The 11,244-nt window shown below is 35.9% G+C and overlaps 1 protein-coding gene across 1 annotated transcript; it reads right to left on the reverse strand.

Annotated features, from left to right (window-relative positions):
* Positions 1-9,643: 9,643 nt before the first annotated feature.
* On the reverse strand, positions 9,644-10,582 carry LOC110566667 (olfactory receptor 7G2-like). Its single transcript, XM_021664543.1, has one exon. It carries the CDS (start codon positions 10,580-10,582, stop codon positions 9,644-9,646), a length of 939 nt encoding a protein of 312 aa, XP_021520218.1.
* Between the last annotated feature and the right edge of the window lie 662 nt (positions 10,583-11,244).

Raw genomic sequence — 11,244 nt, forward strand, 5'->3', positions numbered from 1 at the left:
TGGATGATTTTCTCCACAACTGATGCATGTCAGGGGGCCCACGGTAAGCCACCTGGCTATTCCAGTATTTGGGCTGCCCCCTCTCCTGTTTGCCTCTCTATGCCAAAGAAACTTGTCTGAATTGGCACTGTCTTATACTATCTGAAGTGCCCTAATAGTTTTTCATTGATTTGCTACTTTATTGTCTGTGTAGTTTAGCTGTGTTCAGCGGTTTCTTGCTGTTCCTTGTTTAATTTGGTGCTGAAACTGAGAGAAATCCCTGAGTTCTCCTTTGATCATCTCATTCTTTTTTTTACTGAACCAAAAACTTGTACTTCAGCCATCTTGTGGTATGGATCATATGCCTCTGTTGACCTCTGCACCCAGTGTACCTGACGGTAAATGTGAGAGTCTGTGTCTTCAGCAGTTTCTCTCTTCCACCTACTCTATCCATTTGACTCTCCTTGCCTACTTTTGTAGAATCCCTAAGAAGCTACCTGGGTATGTTTCCTACACAGCAGCCTGAGTATGTTCTACTTTTCTACAAAGTCATGCTGGTATAAATGCTACCTCGCTACACTTTTCTGGGCACTAACACATGATCAAAGACACCCATTTTTCATGTTCTGGGCAAAGCTCTGTTTGCTTAGGATAACCTTTTGATCGAGTTCCTGTCTTACTACATGACCTCTGAGTCTCACTGGGTCTCATTGTTCCATCCTTCTACATCCCTATGATCTCAATCCTCATCTCTTGATGTTTATATACATTGTTAGCCTCCTTCTAGCCCTGATCTCCTAGTCACAGTCTGCAGTGACTGGACTTGGAGAGAAGTTTTCCTCATTGTTTTCTACCCAGTTTTTGCCCCAAACATGGGATTTCTTTTCTGTCAACCCCTCTTCAGCAACTTCAGCAATCTTTTTATTTTTAGTCACTATGAGGTCCTCCCACTTTAAGGCAGACACTTTTCACTCCTCTTATATGTCTTCTCAAGCCTCTTTCTTCTTTTGGAGTCTGTGATATCACTAAGCCTCCCATGCTATTTTCTATTGCAACACAGTCTTGCCTCAATATAAGCTTGAATACCAGTGTCAGTCTACAGAAAATGAGACATATCTCAACCCAATAATAGCCACAAAAACTAGCCCATAGGCAATACAAATATAAATACAGAGAATGTGAAAGCATTTCCACTAAAATCGAGGACAAGGACAATCAAAGGGATAAAAGTAGGAAAGAAGCCAAAATATCTTTATTTGTAAATTATATGCTTTCATGTATGAGCCCCCAAAAAAACCTGCTAAAAAACTTCAGCAGCTAACAAACACGTTCTACAAAGTATCAAAATATATCAGTAGCCTTTCTATACAAGTGACAGACTGAGAAATTAATTAGGGAAACAGTACTTTTCACAATAGCCTTATGTTTTGATATGATTTAACTACAATATGATATGATAACTACAATCAAGCAGGTGATAGACTTATATAATAAAAGCTTTAAGACATTGAGAAATATTGAAGAAGACATAAGAAGGTGGATAAATCATTTGCACTTAAAAATTAATATGATTAATATAGGAAAACTGATCATCCTACCAAAAGCAATCTGTAAGTGCAATACAATTCCCATAAAAAATTTAACATAATTCCTCACAGAAATTGAAAGTACAATTTCCACATTTATATGAAAACAAAAAAATTAGGATAGTTAAAACAAAACTAAACAACAACAATAATAATAATAATTTAGAACTGCTATCCCAGATCTCAAGTTGTACTACAGAGCTATAGTTACAAAAACAGAAATCTTGATCAATGAAAGCAAACTTCAGATTTAAAAATAAGTCCACAGATTCATGGAATCTGATTTTTTACAAAGAAACTAAAAATACACATTGAAAAGGGGTAGCATTTTCTTTTTTCTAATTTTATTTTATTATTATTAGTTACATGTTATTAACTCTGTATCTATCCCAGCTGTATCCCACTCCCTCATTCCCTCTGAAACCCTCCCTCATCTCCTCCCTGCCCATTTCCAAGTCCACTGACTGGGGAGGACCTCCTCCCCTTTCATCTGACCCTGTTTTATCAGGTGTCTTCAGGACTGGCTGCAAAATCCTCCTCTGTGGCCTAGCAGGACCGTTCCTCCCTTAGGGGGTGGGGAGGTCAAAGAGCCTGCCGTTGAGTTCTTGTCAGAAATAGTCCCTGTTCCCCTTACTATGGAAAACAATTGGTTACTGAGCTACCACGGGCTTCATCCAAGCAAAGGTTCTAGGTTATATCCATACATGGTCCTTGGTGGAGTGTCAGTCTCAGAAAAGACCCCTGTACCCAGAGTCCTTGTGGAGCTCCTATCCTTTCCACGTCATGAAAGAAAGGTAGCATTTTCAACATATTCTCCTGGTAAAACGAATGGCTACATTTAGAAGAATGCAAATAGATCAATTCTGAGCATCTATGCCTCAAATACAAGGGCACCCACATTTTTTAAAAGAAACCTTAATAAAACTTAAACCACGCGTACATCTCCACACATTAATAGTGGCAGACTTCAACATTCTAATCTCAACAAAGGACAGGTCAACAAAACAAAAATTAAACAAAGAAACAATGACTCTGACAGAGGTCATGAAACAAATAAACCTAACAGACATCTACAGAACCTTTCACCCATACACAAAAGGATTTACCTTCTTCTCAGCACCTCATGGAACCTTCTCCAAAATTGACCATATAGTTGGTCACAAAGCAAGCCTCAACGTATACAAGAAGACTGAAATAATCCCTGTATCCTATCTGACCACCATGGACTAAAACTGGACCTCAACAACAACAGCAATAGCAAAAAGCCTACACACACGGAAACTGAACAACATGTTACTCAAAGACAGCTGGGTCAGGGAAGAAATAAAGAAAGAAATGAAAGTATTCCTAGAATTCAATGAAAATGAAGGCACAACATACCCAGACTTATGGGACACAATGAAAGCAGTGCACAGAGGAAAGTTCATAGCACTAAGTGCCTTCAAGAAGAAATTCTTGACATCTCATTCAGGCAACTTAATGGTTCACCTCAAAGCCCTAGGCAAAAAGAAGAAGCAAACACACCAAAAAGGAGTAGACAGCTGGAAATAATCAAACTCAGGACAGAAACCAATAAATTAAAAAAAAAACAATTCAAAGGAAATAAGTGATAAAGTGCTATCATCTAAAATATGTAAAGAACTAAAAAAAGACTGGAATCAAGAAAACAAGTAATTAAAAAATGAGATTCAGACTATGTAGAAAGTTTTCAAAAGATGAAACACAAACAGCTGATTAGCACTTAAAGTAATGTTCAACATTTTGCAGATGCTAATCAAAACTACTTTGAGATTTCATCTTACAGCAGACTGAATGCCCAAGATTAATAAAACAAAGGTCAGCTCATACTGTGGAGTAAGGGTAACACTTATTCACTGCTGTCGGAGATATAAACCTGTGCAGTCACTTTGGAAATCATTGTGATGATTCGTTAGGAAGCTGGAAATAGATCTACTGCAGGATTCAACTATACCATTTGGGGGCATATATTCAATGAACTCCATATTCTACCACAGAGACATTTGTTTAGCTATTCTTTAAAAATAGATAACATTCAGAAATTGAAAACAGCCTACATGCCTATAGTTAGATGAATATATAAAGACATTACGGAATGTTAACAGAATGGAATATTACTCAGCAATTAAAAACTGAAATCATGAACCTTGCAGGTAAATAGATGGAGGTAGAACAATCATCTTCAGTGAGGTAACACAGACAAAAAGACAAATACGGTATGTATTTGATCCATGTGAATGTTAGCTGTTAAGTCTTTGATAAACAGGGTACAGTCAGTATAATCATAAATGTTAAATATAAAGCAAAGAACCAGGTCATTGAAAGATTGTCCTAGAAAGAGAAAATAGAATAGAGAGTTTCGTATGCATAGGGAAGAGGGGTACTGGAATGGGATGAGCAAATATGTGTGGGGAAGAAACGGATATGTGAGCATGGGAATACACAGAGGGATAGCTAAAACCAAGACATTTGAGTTGTCATATGGAAACCTAGCACAGGATAAACTTTTTAAACAGAGGCCCATATGGGAACAAAATCGAAATGCAATCACGAAAGAGGGGAGATGAAGTTTCAACTTGTCACCTCTCACCAAAAAACAAAACCTCCAGTGTCAGATGTCACTTTCATCTCTTCAAACGGTTGGCTAAACGGTCTATGTGGAAACTCCCAAACAATCCAGGCTCTCTGTCTTATAAGTATAATTTATAGTTAGAATAAGACTGTAACACCTATAAAATGTCTCAAGCCTAATCAGGTGAGATATCAATGTATAGTAGCTCTCCTAGATTCTATTTTTAATTAAATTTTTATTTTTATATTAATTACAGTTTATTTACTTTGTATTCCACATGTAGCACCCTTCCTCATTCCCTCCCAATCTCACCCTCCATCCCTCATCTCCTCCCTGCCCCTCTCTAAGTCCACTGATAGGGGAGGTTCTCCTCCCCTTCCATCTGACTCTAGCTTATCAAGTCCCATCAGGACTTGCTGCAATGTCCTTCTCTATAGCCTAACAAAGCTGCTCCTCCCTTGGGAGACAGAGGTCAAAGAATCAGCCACTGAGTTCATGTCACAGACAGTCCCTGTTCCCCTTACTAGGGTACCAACTTGGATACTGAGCTGCCATGGGTTACATCCGAGCAGAAGCTCTAAAATGGTCCTTGGTTGGAGAATCAGTCCCATAAAAGATCCCTGTGCCCAGATATATTTGGTCCTTGTGGAGCCCCTGTCCTCTCCAGGTCTTACTAACTCCACCTTCTTTCATATGACTCCCTGCACTCTGCCCAAGGTTTGGTTATGAATCTCAGCATCTGCTTTGATACACTGCTAGGTAGAGTTCTTCAGAGGCCCTTTATTGTATGCTCCTGTCCTGTTTCTTGTTTTCTCCTACTTCCAATGTCCATCCCATTTGTCTTTCTAAGTGAGGATTGATCATCTTACCCCGGGTCCTCCTTCTTGTTTAGCTTCTTTAGGTGTACAGATTTTAATATGTTTATCCTACCTTTTAAGTCTAGTGCCCTCTTATATGTGAGTATAATACTGTGTGTGTCTTTCTGCTTCTGTGATATCTCACTCAGAATAATCTTTTCTAGATCCCACCATTTGCCTACACAATTCAAGATTTCCTTGTTTTTAATTGCTGAGTAGTATTCCACTGTGTAAATATACCACAATAGGGAGAAAGGCTGCAAAATTTGGTCATCCAGGCTTGGCACAACCAAATTATGATTTCAGTGAAGTTGTTTTGTTGTTTGCATAAGGCTGTATCTACCAACAATCAATCACTGATCAGAAATCAGCATATAGGTTCTAAACCACATTGACGATGTGTGTGTGTGTGTGTATGTGTATGTGTATGTTTGTCCAAGAATAAGTAAACAAAATTTATACTCACAGTAATTTTTTCTACATTTTCTGACAGGATACTTCTGAAATCCATTTAATAGCACATCAATCTGTTCATAAAGACTAAATCTTTATGGCTTAGTTAGTACTTAAAGGGCCCAACTCTCGAGATTGCAGAAAAGACAAAAACATTTAAAGGTGAGTTTTACAGAAAACAACCATATAATATTACAACACAGGGAACTATTACAGTGAATATTTAGGACACAAGTAGCTTGGTGGTCTCCTAATGGCATGAGAAATGGGGTTGTACAAAGGATTACTAAGGATACAGTGTCACAGGATGAAGTGGAGAATTAAGAATAACCCTCACAGAAGGAAACAGTAATGGACGTAGTGTCCCTATATAAAAACCAATTTGGGAACTTTTTGCTTAAATGGACCTAAAGGAAGCTTTAATTAAGCAGGAAGTGATATTCAGAGCAGTTTTTTTTTAATATTTCATCTTTAACACGCTTTACATATATTAAACAAAATATTTTCATTCTTAAGCACACTGTGTCATAATTAAACTCTGCATCAATATTCACACTTTCTTCTCTACCACTTTCTAAACTCTAATAACCATTTTACATATTTGAGTCTTTAATTAACCAACCCCTACTCTGAGAAAGAATATGCAATACGTTTTAGGTCTTGTTTACTTCTTTAACTTAATGTCTTCTAGTTACATTCTTTTTCTGGAAAGCATACTGTGATGATATATATTATATTTAAATAATATTCCATTACATTGTATACAGTATATTTATGTTTTTAAATATACATCAGAGTGAATTTATCAGTATAAATATTTAGTATATTTAGCAGTATATTTACTGTACTTCATATTCTGCAAATTGTTCACATGCTATGATAAACATGGATTTACAGTATCTTTAATGAATGCTTATTTACTCTGTTATTCTTTATTTTTATTATTAATTTCTTTCTATCAGATCAGGCGAGAATACAGAAGATATGCACATTGAGTGTAAAAGAAATGGCTCATTGGTACACAGTCTATACTGCTTTTGCACCATGATCTGAGTTCTACTCCCAATATGCTTATCTGGCTGCTCACCAATACTTGTAATTCCAGTTTTAGGGGGTCCAACACTATTGTTTGGACTCCCTGGCCATATACATCCATGTATTTACATATATACACATATAGAAACATAATTAAATGTTACAACAAAAGCAAATCCTCTTTTTAAAAAGAACTTTAGTTTTCCTTATTGTAAGTATAGAATTCTTTTAAGCCCCAAACATTGTGTAATCATAGAGGTCAAATATGAAGACTAAACTATGCAAATGTTAAATGAAAAGAGGTAATTATTTTTTTTAAAGATGTATTTTTTTCACAGGACTCCCTGTGCTCAGCCCAAAGTGTGGCTATGAGTCTCAGCATCTGCTTAGATACCCTGCTGGGCAGAGTCTTTCAGGGGCGCTCTGTGGTAGGCTCCTGTCCTGTTCCCATGTACAAATGGCACTAATTGGACTTAGTGGACTATAACGAAAGATAAAGAATGTAAAGTTCAGAGGATAACGTATTGAGTGTCCTTGGAGCAAGTGAAGGGCGTGAGTAGGATGTACATATGCTCTATACATATATGTGTATATCATATTAATGTATTAAATTCACAAGAAATGAATAAACATTCTTAAATGACCCATTTCTTAAATAAGCATATTACATATAAATATTTCTCAAAGTGGGAAATAGACTTTTTGCTAATTTTTAAGAGTTATTATATTTTGGGGTCTGAGAGAAAGCTTAGTGGTTCAGAGCACTTCCTGTTTTTCCAGAGAACTCAAGGGCATGTGCCCACACACAGTACACGTACACACATTTGTGAACACACATATACACATAAATAAAAACTTCAAATCTACAGAATAATAGAAATCTACTTTAATTTATATATTTAAAATGCTAAATTAATTTTATAAATAAAACTCTTTTATAATGATACTGAGCCAACTGAGACTAGGCTACAAAAAATATGATTTGAGAAAACATTTAAGAAAATTCATTGGCACTTCCAAAATATGGAAACATGCATACAAGTAGGGAATAATTCTTTTCTAAATAATACAATATATTTCATTTCTAATAGCTTGTAAGAGAACATTCAATTAACTTTATTTACAGAGTAAAAGTTATGCTGCCTCAGTTTTAGTCAGCACTGGAGAGGCTGTTTAACTTCTCCATTACCACATACAGTATCACATATACAACACATCATTAAATATGAACATTGCATCTCAGATACACAGTGTCAGCTGTAATAAAGAATTGATTTAAAATATTTAAATATTAGCAATGTTAGTATTTTCAGAAAGGACAGGGCAAGATAAGATTTCTGTTGTATTACTGTAACTGATATATAAGATAAAAATATAGACTAAATAGATAGAAATATAGATAAAAATAATAACACTTGTATCACAAACTCTTGGATCCTGGTGGGAAAAAAAGGCAAAATTTTGTGTTTGAATATGTTAGATGTAAGGTGTCTCTGCCATATTAGATCTTAAAATGTCCTCTCTAAAAAGTTTAAATATCTCTTACTAACATAAAATTACTGAGATAATCTTCAGTTCTGTATTTTAGAAATAAAACTGATAATGTTGGCTTTGATGTTCTTTCAGAAGAATATGATTAGAAGTAATAATCTTCACCAGTAATTATGTTGGCTAGAAAAGGTTACTTCCTCCTCCTCTGAGGGCCTCACCTGGGGTTGCAGTTAACTCGGCCTTTATGAATGAGGCATAAATCATTTAATAGGTTTGAAAACTACCTCAGTAACTTTAATAGCTCACCTAGCATTCCATTACACAGATACAGATCCTCAAATTAACATGGGTCCATAAAATAAAAGGAATTCAACAAAAGACCCCAAGCAATTCAGTTAAATAGTAACCATAAGAACTGTACATGCTTTACTCAAAATATTACATTCAAATAATAAATAGATATTTTACAAATGGTTCAATATCAGTCTAACAATCAATGAAATTGTATGTCTCACTGAAACATTAGGTGAGTTAGAATGGCACCAGGACTCTACAGAGAATGGCAGTGACTCTACAGAGAAACTTGATCATTCGTAAACTACTCTTGGGTAAGTTGCTATACTGATTATGAAATCAGTATAAGGTTTCTTAAAAGCTATCAGAATAAGTACTGTTTTGTAAAACTCTGTCTGAAATGCATCAAAATCTGTAGAAACAGAGATAAATGTGTATGATTTATGTATGCATTTTATCCAATTGCACCAATACTCACAACAGACCAGATAAGAAATGAATTTTAGGCAATACTCAGTGGATATATGTGTAAAGGAAAAAAAAATAGCACAGAGACACAATAAAGTTGTTTCACCATAAAAAATTATTTATTATCATTTTAGGCAACGTAAACTAAACTATTTTGTTAAGGAGAAATAGGTACAACATCACAATTGTCACATTTTCTCAGGTGCTTGTAAAACGCAAAGATGATTTCACAGCTTAGAATGTAATACTGTTTGCAACAAATTTGGAAAGAAATGGGTGAAGCATAGGCAGAGAAGGATCAATAAGTACACGCTGTACCTGGATAGATGAACTAACTTCTAGTGTTCCTTAGTATGGTTCACAAGAAAGAACAACATAAATTCAAATGAGATTGGGTGTTGACCATGGCAAATTATGGTAAATTAATGGTAAATATTGGAAGTAGCGCTTTGCCTAATTGCCATGATTTGATCATTACACATTTTCTCCATATGTTGAAATGTCTACTTGTAGTTCACAGATAAGTGTAACTTCTAATTATATGTGTTGATAGAAATCAATAAGATCAATAGCTCGTCTTCTGTTGTACACGTTTATATACATATTGATATATGTATACGTACAAATACACATGCATGGTTCACTTTTCTATAACACACAGACACACACCCACACTCTTCGTGACTGAGTTTGACACATGAGAAAATAAACTGATAATAGAGTTGAACCAACATACAGAAAAATGAACTAAATACAAGATTAGATCTATTTGGCATTATGTTATCTACTGAATTTAGAAGGATTAGTGAAGCGATGGTAAGGCATTCAGACATTCCGGGAATCTTCTCACAGTGATTTATCTCTGGGATCTATCCAAGAAGGTAACATATTTATAAGATGGAAGGTATCCTACCTATGAGTTTCCTCAAGGCTTCCTTCATATCTTTGTTCCTCAAGCTGTAGATGAAGGGGTTCAGCATCTGAGTCACCACAGTATACATCACTGATGCCGCTGCTGTGATCCTGGGAGAGTCAGTTACTGCTGAGCTAATGCACACACCTAAACCTGTCCCATAGAATAAAGAAATGACTGACAGATGAGACCCACAGGTAGAAAAGGCTTTATATCTCCCTTGCACAGACTGTATTTTCAAAACAGAGGAGACAATTTCAGTGTAAGAGAAAATGATTCCAGAAAAAGTAATGCCACCAAATGTTAAACCTGCAATGTATATCAGTAAATTGTTGATGAATGTGTCAGAACAGGCTACATTGATGACCTGTGTAATTTCACAAAAGAAGTGGGGAATTTCCAAGTCTTTGCAGAAGGACAACCAGAGCATTGTGAGGCTGAGAAGTAAAGCATTTACAGTGCTACTGATCAGGGAGAATAGGACGAGTAGACTACACAGACGCCAACTCATGATAACTGTGTACCTTAAAGGATAGCAAATAGCCACATAGCGATCATATGCCATGGCTGCAAGAAGGCAACACTCCAGGCTAGCAAAAAGCATGGCAAAGCAAGCCTGAGTGAGGCATCCTGCAAAGGTTATGCTTAGATTCCGTTCTTGGATGCTCACCAGCATCTTTGGGATTGTTGTGGTGCTTGTGCAAATATCAGTCAAGGAGAGGTTGGAGATAAAGAAGTACATGGGAGTATGAAGATGGGAATCTGAATGGATGGCCAAGATGATGAACATATTTCCAATCACTGTGATCAGGTAAATGGACAGAAATAGTCCAAACATGACAGGCTGCAATTCTGGGTCACTGGAGAGGCCTAGGAGGAGAAAGTCAGCAGCAGCTGTTTGGTTTGTGAGTCCCATGATTTCACACGCTGAAAAAAAAAAAAAATTCAGGGGTGATTGTATAGAAAAAAGGACCACCAGTTTAAAATTTATGACGTGTTTCTTGAAGTAAATGCTATTTCCCTCTTTGTTTTGTCGCCTCCACTCTCCATCCGTCTGTGAATCTATTCCTACTTGTTTCTCTTTTTGTCGTTGTTAATCTTTTCTCTCTTAATAGTCCCCTCTTTCCACCCATCTGATTTATCATTTGATAGTTTTAATTTTATTTACTACATACTTTCTCTTGTACCACATTACACTAATTAATAAGAATAACGTTATATTATAGGTAGATGCTTAACTAAAAAAAGAGCTATAACCAGTGGGAAGCCAAAAGAAATATTACACTCAATATAAACTAACATAATTAACATAAAATTAGATTTTAAATTAAACACATCTGAGTTCAACTGAAGCTCATTTGTAGGTAAAAATATATACATTGAACTCTCTGAGCTACTTCAGTGTATTCATTAATAAGACCACAGAACCCCATAAATCCTAGCCACGAGTCAAGTGAGTCATAAAATAAATATCTTTGTTTTTTAAAAATAGATTTTGATACCTAATATGCCTCTAGCACTTTCATTGTGCTTTAGTTTTGCTTTTGGCACACCAAATTATGCATTCCACACACCTTC

Source organism: Meriones unguiculatus, chromosome 1 (assembly GCF_030254825.1).
Source record: "Meriones unguiculatus strain TT.TT164.6M chromosome 1, Bangor_MerUng_6.1, whole genome shotgun sequence".
Lineage (NCBI taxonomy): Eukaryota > Metazoa > Chordata > Mammalia > Rodentia > Muridae > Meriones > Meriones unguiculatus.

Excerpts from the sequence above, each read along its gene's own strand:
- LOC110566667 (XM_021664543.1), bottom strand. The coding sequence starts at position 10,582 with ATGGGACTCACAAACCAAACAGCTGCTGCTGACTTTCTCCTCCTAGGC.